Raw genomic sequence first — 22413 nt, forward strand, 5'->3', positions numbered from 1 at the left:
TAATAATCCATATGGTGTATGTGTATGTGAGAGGTATGTCACATGTCCAGTGCCTCACCCCAGGAGGAAGTGGGGGAGAGCGGGAGGGGTGGGGTTTTGTGGTGTCACATGTGGAGACAGGTGAGACTGTGTGAGAGAAGGGCATGTTGTTCACACACAAACATCCTGCTCAGTGTGCTGGTGGCTGGCTGTTGACTGGATGTTGACTGGCTGCCTGGTCCGCCTCGTTTCTCATCCTAACGAGATTGACTTCCTTATTATCACCGAAACACATCCCTGTGGGAGACAGGTCTTTAGGGGGAGGACAGGAAGGACGTGCGAGAGAGAGAGGAAGGGGGGCGAGCGCACGTTCTCTAGCAAGTTATTAGTACAGTCTCATCCCCTGACTTCTCCCTGAATTGTGATCTATTGTATTGGAGCACAACACTTTCTTTCTTTCTCGGTCATCTCTTTTAGTTTTGACACAAGGCTGTTACAGAGAACCAGGTCAGCACCCAGCAGCTCTGTTCATCGAATGTGGGGTGGGTGGGCAGAAGGATTTTAGCAACCTGGTGTGTGTGTGTGTAGGAGAGTAGAGTACAGACACTTACATTTCTGAAGTCCAGTGTTCATCTGCGTGTGTGAGAGAAGCTGGAGGGAGAGGTCACCTGGCCCTGGCAGACAGGCCAGCATTTCACACAGACACTAATGCAACATGGGACACTGGGTCCTCCTCACACTACAGGGGGAGAGAGAGGAGGGAGGGGTCAGAACTCAGACATAACTGCAGGTCCACATATGCTACATGGAGATAATACAGTAATAGTATAGAGCAGCACAGGGATGGCTAATACAACCCTCAGTTGTGAATCACTTCAATTATAACATCAAACAGCTAGTGGTAAAACATGGGGCAGACTCTGTCAATATGCATAGGCAGGATGAAAATTACTCTCACAGTCACACCCCCCCCCCCCCCCCCCTTGTGTTGGTCAGGTGGTACGACCCTGCTGCTACCTGTGCATTGCCTCTACAAGACCTTAGCAGGAGGAATTAATTACCCTTATATGAGTGTGTGTGTGTGTGTGTGTGTGTGTGTGTGTGTGTGTTGCACTCCACTCAAGGAAGCCACTCCAGAGAGCAGTAGCAGAAACATGGCAGTAAGTACCACATCAATCCTATGGTCCCCAACCAGGCCCCAGGAGGCTAGCGCTACAACATGTGTAGCGGTACATTTAGGGGACGTCAAACAAAGTATAGTAATAGAGACCAAACCGTATGAAAAATAAAAATAATAAGGTACTTTAAATAGTGAGAAGCTGTGTGTGAGAGAGGTTGCCACCAAGTAACAATCAGAGGTAACAGCAGCAGCAGAGAGAGAACAGCTTTAATTGCAGTCTGCTTCACTTACAGTATTCAAAACACCATAGATGCTTGCTTAATCAGCACGAAGGTCAGTCAGGGAGTAAATTAAGTCGACAGAGTGCGTTGCCCCGTGCCCATCTCCTTTGCTGCCGCGTGGCATCAGAACAAACACTGGAGCACAGACAAAAACCACACACACACCGCGTTGTTATGAGGGAGGCAATTACCCACCAACAACCTTGGCACGGCCGTCTGCCGCAGGGTGGCGGCTTAAAAGTGCCTGTCCCCCGTAGAGGGGGGAGAGAGAGGGGAAGGGAGAGGAGGGGGTGAGATGAACTCTAAAAACACAGGCGCTGAAAAAGGTCAGGATGACAGCTCTTTTAAATCCTCCCAGCGAGGGGAAAGAAAACAAGCCTTAATGAAGCTGGCAGTTACACAGAGAGAGATACCCGAGATGGAGCTGTCTGTGCTGCACCTTGGGGTCTGGGTGGGGAGGTTTGGGGTCGGAGGGGGGCTGGAAGTGACAGGGAGGGTGGCTGGGCGGGGGTGGCATGGGGAGGACAGTTGGGGCCTGTGGAAGGGTGGCTATGGGAGGAATGATGGGGGGAGTGGGCGGTAGGAGTGCTCTCTCTCTTACTAGCACACAGATCTAAGGATTAGTTGCTGTTTCGTTCTGTGCGGCCAGGGTGATGCGGCGGATTTTAGTGCCGGTCTTAAAGCCGCAAGGGAGATTTTCAGCTTTTTCTCTCAATTCATCTTAGTGCCAATGTTTCTCAACAAGGATAACAAGAATGTTTTCAAGAACACAAAGGCATTGGGGTGGAGGTAGTCAACCTCACATCAAATGCAGACGTGTAGAATATAGATAGACGAGGAAGGGAGGGTTACCAGTCAAAGCAAGATCCCAATTTTCGATTGGTTTGTTTTATACACACCCAGAGGCATCTACCACAAACACACACAATCATCCTCCCCCACAGCGCCCCTGAATGTCAGAAAACTGGGGAGCGCAGCAGCAAAGGTCAGCCTACGGTAATGCTCCAGCTGACACTCTGCTTTAGAGTGGTAGAGAGACTACAGCAAGAGATGATGAAACCAGACAGACAGACGGGCCCTGGCCTGACAGCCACCCAGTCACTATGATACATCCACTTCAAATAGACAGACAGAAAATAAAACACAGGCTCTTTCAACAATACAAACACTCAGACATTGCAGTAAGACTCTCTCTAGCACCGCTATGAAAGATCAGATGCTGCAGCAGTGCTGTGTGTGGCTTCTGCTACTCCAACCGATTCCTAATTGCCCACAGGGTAAAACCCAGGTGGGTTAGATTGGTATGATGTGGACTTTACTCTGCAGTGACCCAGGCAGGCACCTGTATATCCAGTTGATGTTTGTGGAGCTATGGCTCAGCCAGTGGAGTTAAACCAGGTGTCTAACACTGACTGACCCAGACACCCCTAGTGCTTTCATCATGGCATTAGGGACCCCATGACGATGCAGCAAGTGACTCTCCAGTCTCCACCACAGCTCATATACATCTATAATAGTCTCCTAATCATTGGGTGAGCCTCTTTTTATAAGAGTGATCTGCCTTGTTTACACATTCAGGAGGATCTGCCTCGTTTACACATTCAGGAGGATCTGCCTCGTTTACACATTCAGGAGGATCTGCCTCGTTTACACATTCAGGAGGATCTGCCTCGTTTACACATTCAGGAGGATCTGCCTCGTTTACACATTCAGGAGGATCTGCCTCGTTTACACATTCAGGAGGATCTGTCTCGTTTACACATTCAGGAGGATCTGCCTCGTTTACACATTCAGGAGGATCTGCCTCGTTTACACATTCAGGAGGATCTGCCTCGTTTACACATTCAGGAGGATCTGCCTCGTTTACACATTCAGGAAGATCTGCCTCGTTTACACATTCAGGAGGATCTGCCTCGTTTACACATTCAGGAGGATCTGCCTCGTTTACACATTCAGGAGGATCTGCCTCGTTTACACATTCAGGAGGATCTGCCTTGTTTACACATTCAGGAGGATCTGCCTTGGTTACTAGTGCATGCAAGTGTGTGTATGTGTATGTGTGAGTGTGTGGTGTGGTGTGTGAGGTGTGTGAGTATGAGGCGTGTGAGGTGTGTGAAAATTAAGAGTTCTGCATCAAAATAAGCAGCTCATTAGAAAAGATGCTTCCGAAAAATGCCTCCATGTTACAAAAACAAGGTGAGAAGAAAACCCTGTATGGTTGGTTGGTTGCATTAACAGCTAGTCCTTAGCAGTCTTGCCCAAATAAAGGCGAAAGCAATTAAGAAAGCTAAGCCTTTGTGTTGTTCCATTGTTTGTGATAATGGCTGAGGGAGAAGGAGAGGAGAAAGCAGAGCAGGCTGTGTGCTGCTGTTATCTAATTGTGTTTACCCTGAGGTTATAGTGTCCATAATAGAGCCAAGGAATAATCTTGTTGGGAGAAATGCGTTGTATCCTTAGCATGTTGTGTGTGTGTGGATTCTACCAGGGAGAATGAAATGACTTTTCTTTTGCGAGTGAGGAGAGCTGAATGCTGGGGGAAAAGAAAGAGAAAATAATAACTTTTTACCCTTGAATTCCAAACCAGAACATTCTAAATGAAAAAAGACCTTGCCTGCTCTTGTGCATGTTACTCAGAACTGACTGTTCACATCAGTGTGGCCTTCATTAGCCCATCTGGGTTGTGCAAACAGTAAGGTGGAACAGGATTTAATGAAACAGTGCTGCTGCTAGCCCAGGGCCCACAGGCATGGAAGCCAGTGCTGTTCTGTTCCACTGTGTGTGTGTGTGTGTGTGTGTGTGCGTGCGTGTGCGTGTGTGTGTTCGACATTCTCACACAAAAGAGTTCCTGATGACTGTAGCAGATCCTGAGGTGTTTAGTCCTGGGCTGGGCTGGGCTGGCTGACATTTATATTTTTCAACCATAGAGACGCCAGCCCTCATCAACCTGGAATGTTATTTGCAACTAAAGAGAATGCATGTGTACTTAAATGAGTGAGGGAGGGGAGAGAGAGAGACAGTGAGAAAGGAGAGAGAAAGAGTCAGTATGGTACTGTTTCCAAACAGGCAACACAAAAGGTGTCAAAAATCAAACAAGGAAATTGCATTGGTGGTGTTGACTGAGAGCTACTCCGAGCTGAGGGGGAGTAACAGATTAACTGACACTTCTCTAATTAAAGGTGAAGGGGGGATGGAAGAGAGGAAGAGGAGCAGCAGCCAGCCAGTGAGCCAGACAGACAGCCTCCACCTAAAATAGTGCTCAGTCCGCAATTGGATAATCTCGGACTGTCCGAGTGTCACAGAGGAGAAGTCTGCTTTACAGTTACAGCAGAAGCTCTTAACAGGATGAGATGTCATGACACGAAAGGGAGGGGGGGGACAAAATGTATGAGCCCTCATCACCCCATTGGCCTCATCTTCGCATTGTGTCAGTCTTTAACATCAGTGGCTCTCATCTTTAGCCTGAATGAGAGCCTCTGGGCCTGCCCCTAGCCAGTCAGCCAACAGAGTACTGACTGGATCCTCATCCAGGCTGGTCACTAGAAACAGACGGTGATTTTGGACATCTGAAAAGATCCTGAGAACGTTGATTTATGACTTCCTCTGCGCTTTAAAAAACCGCTGCACTACGTCAAACCACTGTCCTATGGCAGACCACAATGCTCTAGCAAGCCGTGAGAATACTATGAACACAGATTTTTTATTATTTTGTTTTAAGCCTTCCCCAAACCATAGCTCTAACCACTCAGAATGAAGGGCTAAACTGTTAACCATTTGAGTTGTTTCTGTTTTAACCCTGTAACCAAGAGGAATTAACCCTGTAATCACATGGAATTAATGCATCAAAAATAGACATTCATCCATAATACATTGAATTTCGAAGGGAAACTATGAGATCTTGTTGCCTCATCTAGCTGGGGGTGTGTCTGAAATGGCACCCTATCTCCTATTGGCCCTGGTCAAAACTAGTGTACTATATTGGGAATATGTCTGCGTGGACTGGTAGAGTGAGTGACTATGAGTCAGGAGATATGACCTGGTGGTGTCCTGACCTGATCTCATCCTGAGGCTATAGTCATTACAACACACACACCCACTGAAGGGCTGAAAGGATTGAGCGTGGGCCAGTAAGCCATGGACAGTCTAGTCCAGCCACTGGCTATTTCACCACAACTCTAGTCTACTCACTGTAATGACCACTCATGGCTCCTTGATGTGGGAGGTGAGAGACTGGAGTGTGTGTCTGTGTCCATGCTCAAAGTTAAGGCACTAGTCTGAAGAAGCCGACAGAGGTGCATGCATTGCATGCTGGCCCGGAATACCAATTTCCCTGGTCCCTTCTACTAGTATCATTTGACGGATGTGTTTACACCAGATGTAAAATGTGTGGACGGCACTGACAAAACAGAGTAGATCCAAACTGAAGGATGCCTGGCTACTTCTTTATTTACCCATCTATCTACTCTACATCCATCCACAGAGCAGACAGTCAGAGGGCTGGAGAGGACATGCCTCAGTGAGGGAAAAACCAACCGCTTCCAGAGATGTGACAGTCTAAAAACGAACGAACAAGAAATCCCAATGGTTGACACGCATTAAAAACCACAGCAAGATCTCTGGGCAGCGCTCCAGAGCTGTAGGTTTTTAAACACACCATCTAAAAGCCCTACATTTGATTTAGTCACTAAATACACCTAGCGCTAAATCTGATTAAACACTCAGTTGCTTGCCTTTCAAAATATTCAGCCAGGGGAGTTTTTATAAAAACAGCAGTGGCAAGGATCTGTGGCGGCCATTACTCTTCCTGCTCTGCAATTAACAGAGTAGCACTTGGCAGGGTTTGGAGCGGAGTATGTGAGTGGAGTTGAGCGGTTGGAAATTCCCCTCATCGCTCAGGGAGAGTTCTTTCCCCTGCTCCAAATTCAATCCATACATTTTTTGTTTAAAAGGAACATTTAAACAAACACTCCATGTACTTTTGTGACTATGTACTATTTGGTTTTGAAGTAGGTTATTGTAAGAAGCGCTCAACAGTTCAACAACTTGTCGTAGGCTATTAAACAAGGACCTACCTGATAAGAAGCTGGTGTGTTAAAAAACAAATGGCTTTTTCTCTAATTTATTGATGATCAGATATTTCAGTTGTAAGTGTTGCTGTTGTGCAATTACAAACTTATACTCCTCTTTTTTTATTCTTTTTTTAACAACAGCCAACATAGAAATCAAAATGTCTCCAGTGCTGTTGCATGGGCTCATTCGTTGTCTTGCCATCAATTACACAGATTGTGACACCCAGCTGTGACACCCCATTGGAGCGGGAGAGAAGGCCAACTGCAAAAAAAAAATTATCTGCTCCACGCTCAAACCAAATTACGGACGCTCCGCTCCTCGCTCCACTCCACTCACATCCTCTAGATTGGAGCAGCCCTGGTCTGCAACTGTTTAAACACAGATTGGCGGATCACAGATTCTGCTGAGGGAGAGACTTGCATGCCACGGGAGAGGAGAGTCCCTACTCTACAGTATACACTCTCAGGGGTAGGCTAACCACACTACAGCTCTGAGAAAGGCCTAGTTGTCCTCATACAAGAGCAACATTATCCCTTTTCTATCTTTCTAAATCCCACATAGTTTTGCTCTTTATCAAAAGGAGACAACAATGCAGCCAGACAGTCACATGTTGAGTTGACTGACACCGATACCAAGCTATAAACTGTTTGTAACAGCACTACTGCAGATATAACAAGTCTACATCTGCAGATAGCACATTGCAAAATTCAGGTCAAATTCACAGGTTTCCCAGATGTCCTGCATAATTCCTCCTGATTCCAGGAATCTTCAAAACTGGGATTTCTGGACAACCTGGGAAAGTTACTGAACATTTTACAACCCTATACATTGACGAGCCATACCACAGAAAAGAGGGAGGGAGGGAGTCCGCAGGGTCGGCAGGGTGGGTTAATGTGAGAATCCTGTGGGTTGTAAATCAGCAGGAGGCTGTGATACCCCTGAAGGGACACTAGAGTTTCAGAAGCACTAATATTTCAGTCGTGGTGTGGGCCTGTCTCTGAGAAACATACCACACAGCTAGTTAGGCAAGGAATTACAGCTACGCCCAGGGTAAAATTCTAAGCAATACCATCTTGAATATGTGTGTGTGTTATTTACATTTAAGTAATTTAGCAGATGCTCTTATCCATAGCGACTTACAGGAGCGAAATAGGGCTAAGTGCCTTGCTCAAGGGCACCAGCAGATTTTCCATCTACGTAGTAGGCTCGGGGAGTCGAACCAGCAACCTTTTGGTTACTTGCCCAACACTCTTAACCGCTAGGCTACCAGCCTGATATGCGAGTGAATGTGGCGTAAAATGTGTGCGTACTGTGTAGCCTGACTCAAAATCTGTGTCTCTCTGCCTCAAAATGTGTGTGTGTAAGTCTAAAATATGTGTTTGATTGAGTACACACTGCACAAGCAGGAGGAGAGAGGAGAGGGGGCCAGATGCCAGCGTTATGCGTTTTCTGACCTGTCAGACAAGTGAAAAACTGTTTAATACCAGCCAGCACCTTCCCCCATGGCCCCACAGATTGACCCGGCCCCACAGATTGACCCAGCCCAAACACGACTGTGCAGCCCAGCCCAAACACGACTGTTCAGCCCAGCCCAAACACGACTGTGCAGCCCAGCCCAAACACGACTGTGCAGCCCAGCCCAAACACGACTGTGCAGCCCAGCCCAAACACGACTGTGCAGCCCAGCCCAAACACGACTGTGCAGCCCAGCCCAAACACGACTGTGCAGCCCAGCCCAAACACGACTGTGCAGCCCAGCCCAAACACGACTGTGCAGCCCAGCCCAAACACGACTGTGCAGCCCAGCCCAAACACGACTGTGCAGCCCAGCCCAAACACATTTACATTTACATTTAAGTCATTTAGCAGACGCTCTTATCCAGAGCGACTTACAAATTGGTGCATTCACCTTATGATATCCAGTGGAACAACCACTTTACAATAGTGCATCTAACTCTTTTAAGGGGGGGGGGGGTTAGAAGGATTACTTTATCCTATCCTAGGTATTCCTTAAAGAGGTGGGGTTTCAGGTGTCTCCGGAAGGTGGTCATTGACTCCGCTGACCTGGCGTCGTGAGGGAGTTTGTTCCACCATTGGGGTGCCAGAGCAGCGAACAGTTTTGACTGGGCTGAGCGGGAACTGTACTTCCTCAGAGGTAGGGAGGCGAGCAGGCCAGAGGTGGATGAACGCAGTGCCCTTGTTTGGGTGTAGGGCCTGATCAGAGCCTGAAGGTACGGAGGTGCCGTTCCCCTCACAGCGCCGTAGGCAAGCACCATGGTCTTGTAGCGGATGCGAGCTTCAACTGGAAGCCAGTGGAGAGAGCGGAGGAGCGGGGTGACGTGAGAGAACTTGGGAAAGTTGAACACCAGACGGGCTGCGGCGTTCTGGATGAGTTGTAGGGGTTTAATGGCACAGGCAGGGAGCCCAGCCAACAGCGAGTTGCAGTAATCCAGACGGGAGATGACAAGTGCCTGGATTAGGACCTGCGCCGCTTCCTGCGTGAGGCAGGGTCGTACTCTGCGAATGTTGTAGAGCATGAACCTACAGGAACGGGTCACCGCCTTGATGTTAGTTGAGAACGACAGGGTGTTGTCCAGGATCACGCCAAGGTTCTTAGCACTCTGGGAGGAGGACACAATGGAGTTGTCAACCGTGATGGCGAGATCATGGAACGGGCAGTCCTTCCCCGGGAGGAAGAGCAGCTCCGTCTTGCCGAGGTTCAGCTTGAGGTGGTGATCCGTCATCCACACTGATATGTCTGCCAGACATGCAGAGATGCGATTCACCACCTGGTTATCAGAGGGGGGAAAGGAGAAGATTAATTGTGTGTCGTCTGCATAGCAATGATAGGAGAGACCATGTGAGGATATGACAGAGCCAAGTGACTTGGTGTATAGCGAGAATAGGAGAGGGCCTAGAACAGAGCCCTGGGGGACACCAGTGGTGAGAGCACGTGGTGCGGAGACAGATTCTCGCCACGCCACCTGGTAGGAGCGACCTGTCAGGTAGGACGCAATCCAAGCGTGGGCCGCGCCGGAGATGCCCAGCTCGGAGAGGGTGGAGAGGAGGATCTGATGGTTCACAGTATCAAAGGCAGCCGATAGGTCTAGAAGGATGAGAGCAGAGGAGAGAGAGTTAGCTTTAGCAGTGCGGAGCGCCTCCGTGACACAGAGAAGAGCAGTCTCAGTTGAATGACTAGTCTTGAAACCTGACTGATTTGGATCAAGAAGGTCATTCTGAGAGAGAAAGCAGGAGAGCTGGCCAAGGACGGCACGTTCAAGAGTTTTGGAGAGAAAAGAAAGAAGGGATACTGGTCTGTAGTTGTTGACATCGGAGGGATCGAGTGTAGGTTTTTTCAGAAGGGGTGCAACTCTCGTTCTCTTGAAGACGGAAGGGACGTAGCCAGCGGTCAAGGATGAGTTGATGAGCGAGGTGAGGTAAGGGAGAAGGTCTCCGGAAATGGTCTGGAGAAGAGAGGAGGGGATAGGGTCAAGCGGGCAGGTTGTTGGGCGGCCGGCCGTCACAAGACGCGAGATTTCATCTGGAGAGAGAGGGGAGAAAGAGGTCAAAGCACAGGGTAGGGCAGTGTGAGCAGAACCAGCGGTGTCGTTTGACTTAGCAAACGAGGATCGGATGTCGTCGACCTTCTTTTCAAAATGGTTGACGAAGTCATCAGCAGAGAGGGAGGAGGGGGGAGGAGGGGGAGGAGGATTCAGGAGGGAGGAGAAGGTGGCAAAGAGCTTCCTAGGGTTAGAGGCAGATGCTTGGAATTTAGAGTGGTAGAAATTGGCTTTAGCAGCAGAGACAGAAGAGGAGAATGTAGAGAGGAGGGAGTGAAAGGATGCCAGGTCCGCAGGGAGGCGAGTTTTCCTCCATTTCCGCTCGGCTGCCCGGAGCCCTGTTCTGTGAGCTCGCAATGAGTCGTCGAGCCACGGAGCAGGAGGGGAGGACCGAGCCGGCCTGGAGGATAGACTGTGCAGCCCAGCCCAAACACGACTGTGCAGCCCAGCCCAAACACGACTGTGCAGCCCAGCCCAAACACGACTGTGCAGCCCAGCCTCTCCATTATGGTTAAGTCTCAAATGGGCTTGACTCAGTCTGTCCAAAAGGGCACCCTATTCCCTATATAGTGCACTCTCTTTGACCCAATGGGCCCTGGTCAAAGCTAGTGCACTTTATAGGGCATAGGGTTCCCTTTCAGACCCAGCATGAGGGTGTGTGGACAGAGCAGAGCTAATGCACAATAGCATTGTTCCAGGCGAGCTGGCGCAGCAGCATAGAGAAATTAAGATGGAGTGGCTTGATTTCATATGTGAGCAGGTGCATCCATTTTGTGCTGCTCTTCCCCACACCTCCTCTGCCTCTCTCTCTGTCAAGCACTTATCAGAAATTGGACACCCCAGTGACAAATTGAGCCTACGATTAAAGGGAGAAAGAGGAAAGCTTTTAAAGTGCTGCTGATTGGGATCCCGGGCTGCCCTCACGAAGGAATCAGAGATTGGGTGGTGTGTGCGCACACGTAGAACAGTGCCTCCTGACAGCCCCCTCTCTCCAGGTGTTCCTACGGCTCACATTTCTGCTCCGAATGCTCAGCAAACAGATCCAAATCAATGCAGCTGTTCCTCGGACAGACGGACACACACCCCCCCCTCCTAGCCAGCTGTAAGATGAGCCTTGAGCAGCATAATGACTCCCTGCATGACCAGTGTGATTTCCCATTCCCTCTCCGAGTGAGAGTCCGGGTGTGTTCAGCAGGGCACAATGTAGCGGAACGTTCAGATGGAAATATGTTATGTAGAACAAACATGCCTCTATAAGAATAATAAATAATTTAGTCTCTTTGCATAACATTTCTATTTGTGGAGAGGAGAGGTAGGAGAGGAGAGGAGGAAAAGAGGGGACAGGAGGACTCGGGCATAGGCAGCCACAGCACCAGGGTGTCAGGCAGCTTGATGTAGGAGGAGGGTCAAAGCAGCTCCAGTAGTCTGAACTGTGGGAGAGCTAAGGCCATTAAATCATCCTAAAAGGACTTAACACACAAACCACGAGCCAGGCAGGCAGGCAGGCAGGCGTTACACAGCCAGCCACGCCCTCAGCCTGGCTAGGACATTTATCCACAGTGCCATTACACTATACCGACCTCACATAGCCTAAATACACACAGACAGTCAGATATGCACACCAAAATGTGGTGAGAGGCCTGCCATGTCCTCCCTGTATGCCTGATCCTTTTCCCCCGTATGTAATGGATTTCCTGGTCGATACAACCCAAAAGGTGAAACAATTCTATTTTCTGTCCATGTACAGCAGCAGGTAAGGTCAGCTCAATGGCAGCGCTGACATTCAGTCTGGGCCCCACAGAGAGCCAGAGCCTCTCACACAGGGCCTGTCTGGGATAAAAGAGATCATTCTCACTGGCCCAGAGTTTATAAAGGTGTGTCGCCAAGAGCAGAGAGAGCAGCAGACATTTGGGATCCCTTCATCTCCTGTCTGTGTGTGTGTGCGCGACTGCATGTCACCCACCCAGACAGGCGCCATCCCCAGCCCCTGTCCAGCCAGCCTCTCTCTCAAAGGGGAGCCAGGCGAACACAGGGCCGGCATGGCAAACACAGGGCCGGCATGGCAAACACAGGGCCGGCATGGCAAACACAGGGCCGGCATGGCAAACACAGGGCCGGCATGGCAAACACAGGGCCGGCATGGCAAACACAGGGCCGGCATGGCAAACACAGGGCCGGCATGGCAAACACAGGGCCGGCATGGCAAACACAGGGCCGGCATGGCAAACACAGGGCCGGCATGGCAAACACAGGGCCGGCATGGCAAACACAGGGCCGGCATGGCAAACACAGGGCCGGCATGGCAAACACAGGGCCGGCATGGCAAACACAGGGCCGGCATGGCAAACACAGGGCCGGCATGGCAAACACAGGGCCGGCATGGCAAACACAGGGCCGGCATGGCAAACACAGGGCCGGCATGGCAAACACAGGGCCGGCATGGCAAACACAGGGCCGGCATGGCAAACACAGGGCCGGCATGGCAAACACAGGGCCGGCATGGCAAACACAGGGCCGGCATGGCAAACACAGGGCCGGCATGGCAAACACAGGGCCGGCATGGCAAACATCTCAACCCTGTGTTAGCCTGGGAACATCTGGCCCTCCCAGGTTCAGAGCGGCAGCGACACCGCACTGTCCATCTATCCATCTGTCTAAAGCACACCACAGAATCTGTCTGTTTCCTGCCTCTCTGCTCTTGCCACTCACTGGGAGAGGAGGGAGGGGATGGTGGGGAGGAAGCATGGTCTGCATGGCAAATACCTGATTGTAAAAAACAGATTAATATTTATTGATATATTATTCTGAAAGAACTAGGCCTACGCCGGTTATGGTTAGAAAGAGCAACACACTCACACAGATAGTCACACAAACATTCTCGCATCATGCCCTCTCCAACTACCTAACTCATACAGCCACCTTTCCCCTAGCTGTCCGATGGTTAAAGACTGATGAGGCTCGCTCAAAGGTCTATGCAATTGAACCCAACATTAATGTACCCAGCAGCAAATTTTTCGCCATCGACCCGCTTTCCTCTGCAATAAGGCTGGAGGAATCAATCAGGCTGAGATAGCAGACATCAGACATGGGCTGAAGGAGGAGGGGACTTTGGATGGAGCAGATTAATGATGAATGGATCTCAGATATGGCTTGGCTAAAACCGCCCAGACCCGACCAGGGCGTCTCAGAGGACATATGACCTTTAACAAAGTCGACATGAAGTGAACACCACCACCACACAAACTACATAATATTCATTGGCCTTATATAGGCCTACAGCAGGCGTCTTCAACCTTTTCTTGCCCAGGGACCCACTCTCAGGCAAACCGGCGACCGAGAGACCCCCATCATGTTAGTACATCTTGTCTTATCGTCAGGTGAATGATAATGGCAAGGAGAAGTAATCAACATTTTAAAATGAATAGATTTGGTTGTTTTTCATTATTTCGACCTCCCCACAGTATAATTAGAAGAGGAAGTGTAAACTAACCGTCTATTAGCTAGAAAGTTAACTCCAAACACATATTCGCTAAGAGCAGCTGTTTAGCTGGTTACACAAAGGTTAGCCATGTGTTGGTAAAAATGTATGTCCATGTCAAGAAAGCTTACCAGCAGCACTTGCTTCACTGGTGGCTTATTTGCGGGTGCTTTTTCAAAGCCTATGTCAGACACTCCACTGTGTGTAATTGGCTCCAATGAGTGTAATTTGGTAAATATTCGGAGTTGAGAAATAAAGTTTACATAATTAGAAATAAGATATTCTCCGTTTTTCTACTGTAGGTATGCAATTCAAAATGTTTTTATTCTGTTGTTGCTAGCGATATTCATAAAAACGTTGGAATTTGTTAAATATATTTTTGCAGAACCCCTGCAATACATGGGGGCGCAGACCTCCGGACGAATACCCCTGGCCTACTAGGACAGTGTGTACTAGGCTTCTGTAAAGTCAATCTTCCTCAGTCGTCATGAACACCATCTGACCTGGCACTAATACACACCAGATTATACAGGACTGTGTAAACCTATGCAAAGTCAATCTGCTGATGATGTGCACCACTATTTAGCAAATATTAGACATGGCTTGCTCTAGCCATCCCATCACTATTACAGCTGCGCTGGCCTGGCCCTCTCTCCACCCTGAGCCCTTCAGGAGGTCTGCTAGCCAGGGTCCTTTTGGATTTCTAAAGAGCAGACCCATTGGCCCCCCACACACTACACTGAGGTAGAGGGGGTAGAGAAATAGATGGGGGGGGGAGAGAGAGAGAGAGAGCTAGACAGATGGGATGGGTGGTACTGTGGGTTAATGTAAAATAATCCTCAGGGCAGGGTGTGGATGGTTGAACGGTTATAACCTGTTCTGCTCCCTCTCTGTCACATGGGAGAGGCAGGCAGCAGGCAGTGATACAGGTGATTTAGTGAGAAGTGATTTAGCAGGGTGGCTTACACAGCCCGCTGGCCTTAGCAACAGACTAGACATCCATATAGACCTATCTGTTCAGCTGGAGCACTGAATAATGGGGAAGCAGCCGTCTATGTCCAAAAAGTAAAAATAAATAACAACAATAATAATAAAGTGTAAACTTAAATGATATAAAGTAAGTAGAAAAAATAATGGAAGATAAGAACAAACAACTAGCAACTATGGGAGAATCAAAAATTCCCCAAATGATGCATTCAGGAATATTTTTGTCATGGCATGCGGCCCCACATATTTTGTTTTAATGTTTGAGTCACTCTGATAGCATAAGTCATGGAAAAATGTGTAGAATTGAAGGAAATATGCTTTAAAACTGCAAATTTTGGCAACATGTGTAGAATTGCAGAAAATTGCTTTAAAAAAAGCTACACTGGGCCTCCCGAGTGGCGCAGCGGTCTAAGGCAATGCATCACAGTGTTGCGGTGTCACTACAGCCTGGGGTTCAATCATTACCGGCCGTGACCAGGAGTCCCATAGGGCGGCGCAAAATTGGCCCAGATTCGTCCGGGTTAGGGGAGGGTTTGGCCGGGGGACCTTTACTTGGCTCATCGTGCTCCAGCGACTTTTTGTGGCTGACTTTTTGCAGGCTGACTTCAGTCATCAGTTGAATGGTGTTTCCTCTGACACATTTGTGCGGCTGGCTTCCGGGTTAAGCGAGTAAGTGTTAGGAAGCGCAGTTTGGCGTGTCATGTTTCGGAGTACCCATGACTCGATCCTCGCCTCTCCCGAGCACGTTGGGGAGTTGCAGCAATGAGACAAGATCGTAATCACAAAATTTGGGAGATAATTACAACAAAAAATTCAATAAAACATCTACTCTGCGGCCAACAGGAAGGCTCCATTGGGCACACCCACCACCTAAGCCCCATTTTGATCCAGAAAAAACATTTGTACCAGGGAAAGAGCACAGGCAATGGTCAAATAGAATCCACATAAAGAAACAACATTAAACGTTATAGGTCAGGGTACAATATTCTATTTCTCAAAGTAAAATGGCATTTGATGGCAAGTTAGAACTTGAAAAAACATGCAGTGTCTTTAAAACTCAGAACATACCAATTATAGATGCAGTGAATGAAACAGAGTGACAAATACATGACAAATAAGTTCTTTAAAAAGGGTCTGCAATTAATAGGAATCTAATAGTTTGCCAAATTTCGGTTTATGTGACAAAACAAGCACTCAGAGTATAGAGAATCATTGTACCATCTAAACCGCTGTGAAACATATTTTTTACAACCAAAAATATTGTATTTTCAGCTGGTGTACAAAACAGAAAGTAAAAGATGCAAAAAAAAACTGAACCCTGGGCCTTTTGCATTTATGTTTTTGTATTCATGTTTCTATGGTGATTTTTTTACATTAGTAAAAAAAAACTATAAACATCCAAAGTGTGTGTGTGTGTAATATATATATATAGTTTTTTTTCACTAGTGTAAAATATATATAAATATAAAAGATTCAAAAAACGAAACTTAAGAACGGGAAGCATAGAAATAGCGCACATAGAAGGGATCTTCCGCTTCTTATACTTGTTTTCGATGAGAATGATAGATTTCGATATGAATTTGGTTGGATCGCCCAAAAAGTTACATTTTGCAGCTTTAATCTGCATGCCTCATCTAACAACAAGATAGAGTGCTGCTGCTATTCAAACGCGATGAAGTGTTTTGTTTATGTGTGTGTGTTTGATTATCTTAGGAAGCAGTGAGGCCATGGCCCTTTGCTCTAAAAGCCTGGCCCAGGCTGAGTTGAATGGGTTCAGCCCAGCGCTTCACACAGCCAAGACTAATCCCTTTAAATCCACAAAATGTTTAACTGGTTGATTAACCCCAAACATCAAATTGTGCATTTAATGTATTAGTTAATCTAGCTGCAGTATGTGAGTAGTGATACAGTGTGTGAGTGGTGATAGTGTGTGAGTGTGAGAGAGAGCGTAAGTGAGTGAATGAGTGAGAGAGAAGCGGGCTGTAAAACAGTCCATTCGGGAGAAATGTGGAGAAGAAGGCAAAAGGACAGGTTTGTTGTTCAAGCTACTATTTGCCAAAATGCACATGCGAGAGTTCTTTCTAAACCAGCTGTCGCTAGCAAATAGCAATCAAAGTCCATTCCTTCAGAGAAGAAAAGAGCAGACACACTGGGTAGCAGTAGAAAATCAGTCAACAGTCCCATCATGGTTTAGCTCATACATACCACAGTGGTATGACGCTTCTTGCAGGCTTCATATAATTAGTAGGGAATTTAAACCAGGCACACCTCCCTGAGTGGAAAGAAGTTTGCCAGAAATATTAACCCAGCTTCCTTTAATAGCACCTGACAAGAGGTTAAATCACACATTACAGGCAGCTAGGCTAAACTGAATTCTCACAGTAATTAGATCAGGAATATGACTGTCTTTTTCCCTTTCTGCCTTCACAATGCCGTTGATCAAAGCCCTAATGATTGTGTGTGTGTGTGTTGGCTAAATCAAAATCTCCCTATAGGACAGGAGCCTGTCTGGCCTAATTTTTCGCTCTATATAAAAGTAAAAACAGACAGTGGAGTGCGACTATCAATGTTTGTCACAAAGCAGGCCTAACTAAAGACAACAAAATGTTAGGGAGAAAAAGCTATGTATCAACTTCACACCGTGAAAATAAACTGGTGCAAGAGTTAGGCCTACTGTCAAAAAGACAGAAGACAAACTTATCTTTTCACATCTTTTTGTCTACCTTAGGACTGGGCTTGCACCATGTCTAACCTGTGTGTGTGTATAGCCTACACAATAATGGAGATGGATGAGAGATGGTGTTGGACTGGTGGTGAGGGAGAGGAGACAGCAATTGACATTTTGAATTTTCTTTGGTATAGCTGTGAAACCCATCCCTGTGGAGTGAGACACTGGCTATCTGCTCTCCTCTATCCCTCCATCCCCGGTCGGCTGGTGGGGTTGGTGTAGCTAGGTTTCAGCAGCACCTGGTCCCTGATGGGGTGAGTGCAGGGGGCTATTTACTATTAATTACAGAAAGCTGACACGCCGGCCAACCCGTGCAACGAGACCCTGGGACGTCAAATACAGGAAGACGGATGATTCCCTGTGACTGAGCACACACGCACAACTGAGCACACCATACACTCATTCAGGCTTGCACAAGCACTTTAAAACATGGCCCCGGTCTTTCAGATTCCAACCCCAGTGAGCCTCCATCTCAATCCATCGCATTCCGCTGCTGAATGATGTGAAAGTACTTACTTCTTTTCTAGAGCCATTTTCTAAATGTGAGTAATACACAAAGGTTGTGCAGTGGCCGCTATGCAGCTACATGATAAAAGATTACATTTCTGCTCTAAGTCAAAGCTTCCTTTGTAAACAACCCCCTTTGTAAGTAAATAGCTCGAACATACACGGCGGAGGTAATGGACAATTTCATAACTCGCTCCAGAACTCAGCAGCCGCACACAAAGAAGGGAAATGGCAAGAGATATGTCAATCATTGATTGCTGAAAGATGTCAGACAAAAGGAGTCAAAACAACGTTACTGCCTTTTTCCCCCTGTGGCATATTCTGTGTCACTCCACAACTCCAGCTCAACCAACTCCTCACAATAAATGGGGTCACTGACAAGAGACTCTCTCACAAGAGGTCTGAACCCATCTCAACCATTTTACAGGTGGCATTATGCTGCTAAAACAGGAAGCAAAAGCCCTTTCAAAAGGATCTAGGCCCAGGGCCTAGCTAAAAGGCTAAAATGCTGCTCTCTATCGCCCAGTTCTATCTGTGAAGACCATTTAAGCTACACAAAAAGTGGCTCATATGCATGGTGGTTAGTCAGGAAAATGTAATCTAGCCTAACCTTCTCAAAGGCAATACAACTCTAAACTAAAAGAGCGAAACATGGCATATTGAGAAACACATCACATAATGATTTGTTATGCCCAGTTAAGCTGCACATTGCAAGAGATAAAGAAGAAGATCTAAAACATTTTCTAATATGGAAACGACACCACTTGAATACAATCGGATTGCTTGTCTTGATTTGAATCCAAATAAATTGAATAGATTCGTCGTTTCCTGGGTAATTTCCCTGGCTGGCATTTCTGGTAGTCATGTCATGTTGCTGCTGCTTAGCCTAGCAGACTACATCAACACTGACCACCTATGAACTGTAATTACAGCAAGCCAAATTCCATCCCACAGAAACACAATCATCATCATCCCTGCATTCAAGGGAATGCACCCAGCTGAAAAGGACAAATACATGGGACTAGAGGAGATATAAACAACATAAGCTGAGCAGGTTTGAGCAGAGCACGGAGTAGCACCCTTGTTTACTACATCTATAGGGCCTACTACTAGTGCAGTGCATTTCACCCCAGTGCTCATTTCAGGCAGTAATTCAGGCAGTAGACCATTTCAGCATGCAGTGCAGAGCAGACAGAGGCACTAGCTACTAAAGCCACCAGTCTATGTACAGAGGGTTCAGTCGCTGACTGGGTTCTGGTGTTTGGACACTGCAGATGTCAGACAGAACACAACGCCTGTCTGGAATAGCAATTCAGCTCAGTGCATCTACAGAGGGACTTGTTTAAAGTGGAGTTTGGATGAAAAGAGACAGTTGGTTTTCACTGCTCAGTCTGACCGACAACCGTTGCTAGTACTGCAACTTTTACATGGTTGTATTTCCTTAAGCCTGGCTGCTATGGCTGCTTTCCTCATATAAGCGAGAAAGAGAATGACAGTTGGACAAAGGGCTGGCCGATATGACCTTAAAATCAAATCCAGATTTTTTTATTTTTATGTATGTGCGATTCACGAAATAGACTACATGACCAAAAGTAAGTGGACACCAAAATCATGGGCATCAATATGGAGTTGGCTCTCCCTTTGCTGCTATAACTGCCTCCAATCTTCTGGGAAGGCTTTCAATTAGATGTGGGAACATTGCTGCGGGGACTTGCTTCCATTCAGCCACAAGAGCATTAGTGAGGTCGGGCACTGATGTTGGGCAATTAGGCTTGGCTCGCAGTCGACGATCCAATTCATCCCAAAGGTGTCCGATGGGGTTGAGGTCAGGGCTCTGTGCAGGCCAGTCAAGTTCTTCCTCGCCAATCTCAACAAATCAACTCTGTATGGACATTGCTTTGTGCACTGGGGCATTATCATGCAGAAACAAGAAATGGCCTTCCCCAAACTGTTGCCATAAAGTTGGAAGCACAGAATAATCTAGAATGTCATGGATGCTGTAGCGATGGAAGGGGCCTAGCCTGAACCGTGAAAAACAGCCCCAGAACATTATTCCTCCTCTACCAAACTTTACAGTTGGCACTATGCAATTGGGCAGGTAGCGTTCTCCTGGCATCCGCCAAACCCAGATTCGTCCGTCGAACTGCCAGATGGTGAAGCGTGATTCATCAGTCCAGAGAACACATTTCCACTGCTCCAGAGTCCAATGGCAGCGAACTTTACACCGCTACAGCCGACGCTTGGCATTGCACACGGTGATCTTAAGCTTGTGTGCGGCCGCTCGGCCATGTAAACCCATTTCATGAAGCTCCAGAGGCAGTTTGGAACTCGGTAGTGAGTGTTGCAACCGAGGACAGACCATTTTTACACGCTAAACCCTTCAGCACTCTGCGGTCCTGTTCTGTGAGCTTGAGTGGCTTGCCACTTCGTGGCTGAGCCGTTGTTGCTCCTAGACATTTCCACTTCACAATAACAGCACAGTTGACCAGGGAAGCTCTAGCAGGTCAGATAAATTCAGGGATTTTGAAGTTATACCTAGGTTGAATATATGCCTTAAACAACCATAATACCAACTAATAATAAAATTAGTTTATCAAACATGCTTTCTTTTTGCAATAATCACCGATCTGGCTTTCAAATCTATGAAAATGCCCTTTTTTGTTGCAAGTTTAACGAGAACTATGCATAATGCACATTCACTAATAATGACTAAATTCTTGTAGCAGGCAATAGGCTATAGAAAATTAACACAGGTCTAATCAACAATCTCTCAAGCCCACGTGCTAGAGATTATATTTCAAGTTTAGCCAACTTGGATCTATTTGCTAGCCAACAAGGTTCAACAGTTGAAATGTTATGAACACACCCTTCTGTCCGTCTCCAACTGTTTGAACAGCATGCTGGCCTGTCAACTTTGTTCACATGTTGAAATCAAGTGGCCTACCTTATCTCAGAATGAGAACAAGCTGCCAATTCCTTAAATAAAATTGTGTTTTATGCTTATTACACATTTCTAAAACACAAACTAGACCGCTAGTATAATAGTCTTTGGCTAAAATGCTGCCAGCGGTATGTGGTACCCCAATGCAGTGTGCGACAAACTCAGCATTAATTTTCCAGAATCAATGGTCATTGATACTCCTGTTTTAGTAGTGTGCACAATTTGAGTAGTTGAGACATTAAAAGGGTATCATTAGAAAGGTTAACTTCTCCTCTATTACAGTAAAATAACGTCTCAATGTGCTTCGGTGTCCATATGACCTATTCTGTTGGACCAAACCTCAAAAGAGGTTTCACTCTCGCTAAAATCTGCCCAAAATGAGGCCAATGCGTTTCTATGGGCTTATTTTGGACCTAAGCTTGTCGCCTGCCTTCCCGCCTTTGGAACAACGACTCCCATTGTTAGGGCGGAGACGTGCATCTGGTCATTATATACTGATCTCTGGTGTAAATGGGAAGGCGCAAACAGCACAGAGAAGCGAATGAGTCGAGACCAAAAATACAACACGAGAACAAGCAGACAATCACTCATAAAAATACAAAACCTTGATACAGGCATTTGGAATATCGCGCTAAAACTTAAATTCAAAATAATTAAATATATTGCCCAGCCCTAGTTGGACACAAACATCCATTGAATGACATGTGCAAGATTAGACTGTGAAGGTCAATTTACCCTTTCAGCCACCTTTCACAACAAAACCTCAGGTACTTTTTATGACAGGAAGAATGTAATTTGGCCATTTCTCAAGGCATGGAGATACCATTCACTAATTGGCAACAATGGGCTCTAAGAGGATCAGAGGGTTAAGCTGTATAAAGGCCTCTATTCTGAGTGGCTCTCGCCAACACACAGACACACACCAAGCTTGAGAGGTGCTGCAGATGATAAACTAAGCAGGTCACATCGAAGTGCCATAGCACTGACCACCACTCACCTCCCCAGCTCTCTCGCTCTGCCTTGGCTGTCTCCACTGCACCCTCACCCAGCCCAGCACTCAGCACTGTGGACCTACATGCCTCTGCTCTGAACTTCAGGCTGAGCCCCTGACTGCTCAATCAGGCCCACAGAAACACTAGCTCCCTGTCGGCTTAGATAATCGCTTTATCACTTAAGAGAACACGACGGCCATGATACACTAAGCTCTTTCATACTTTTAACTACATCCAGGCCTAAGATTTACAAAGGGCAACAACAAAATATCCTTTCTACTCATGCAAAACTTTCCACAGCCAGCATTTTAGCTTCAACCAAAAACAACAGGAGAAACAAAAACATTGACGATGAAAAACGTTGTTTTGTTCAGTTTATTTTCTTGTTTAGAAATGATAGTGGCTAGGATATAGGCCTAGCTCAATAGTGGTACACTACCTCAGTCTCTCATCCATGGAGTGATGACCAATGGAAATGGGTATTTGACATATAGCATACCACACTGTCAACAAGGATGGGGATTAGGGACTAGGTAAATTAACCAATTACCCAAAGCCACCCTTAGACCTGAACAAATCCAAGCCAGTGTTACATTTCAGTAACTAAGCAGGCCTACACCAAATCACTTGATGTTTTTCTCAGAAAAATAACTCAGACACTGAACTCAAGACCAGGATCACAGCCAGCCAGGTCAACTCAGTCTTTAATGATTAATTAAAACAATAAAAATACTAAATTGATCATCAATATCAGGGCGTGGTGATATATTGTC

At 46.9% G+C, this 22413-nt stretch overlaps 1 protein-coding gene across 3 annotated transcripts in view; it reads right to left on the reverse strand.

The window, feature by feature from the left end:
• The window catches only part of LOC139537474 (protein FAM222B-like), a 62341-nt gene that overhangs the window by 16568 nt on the left and 23360 nt on the right, over positions 1–22413 (reverse strand). For 2 of the 3 annotated variants that reach the window (XM_071338827.1, XM_071338825.1), the window contains exon 2: positions 591–718. In XM_071338827.1, coding sequence (XP_071194928.1) covers positions 591–672 — 82 coding nt within the window. In that variant the 5' untranslated portion in view covers positions 673–718. Of the gene's footprint in view, positions 1–590; positions 719–1390; positions 1862–22413 lie in introns of those variants that run through there. The other variant, XM_071338828.1, reaches the window with a different exon arrangement.

This window comes from Salvelinus alpinus, chromosome 13 (genome assembly GCF_045679555.1).
Source record: "Salvelinus alpinus chromosome 13, SLU_Salpinus.1, whole genome shotgun sequence".
NCBI classification, from domain to species: domain Eukaryota; kingdom Metazoa; phylum Chordata; class Actinopteri; order Salmoniformes; family Salmonidae; genus Salvelinus; species Salvelinus alpinus.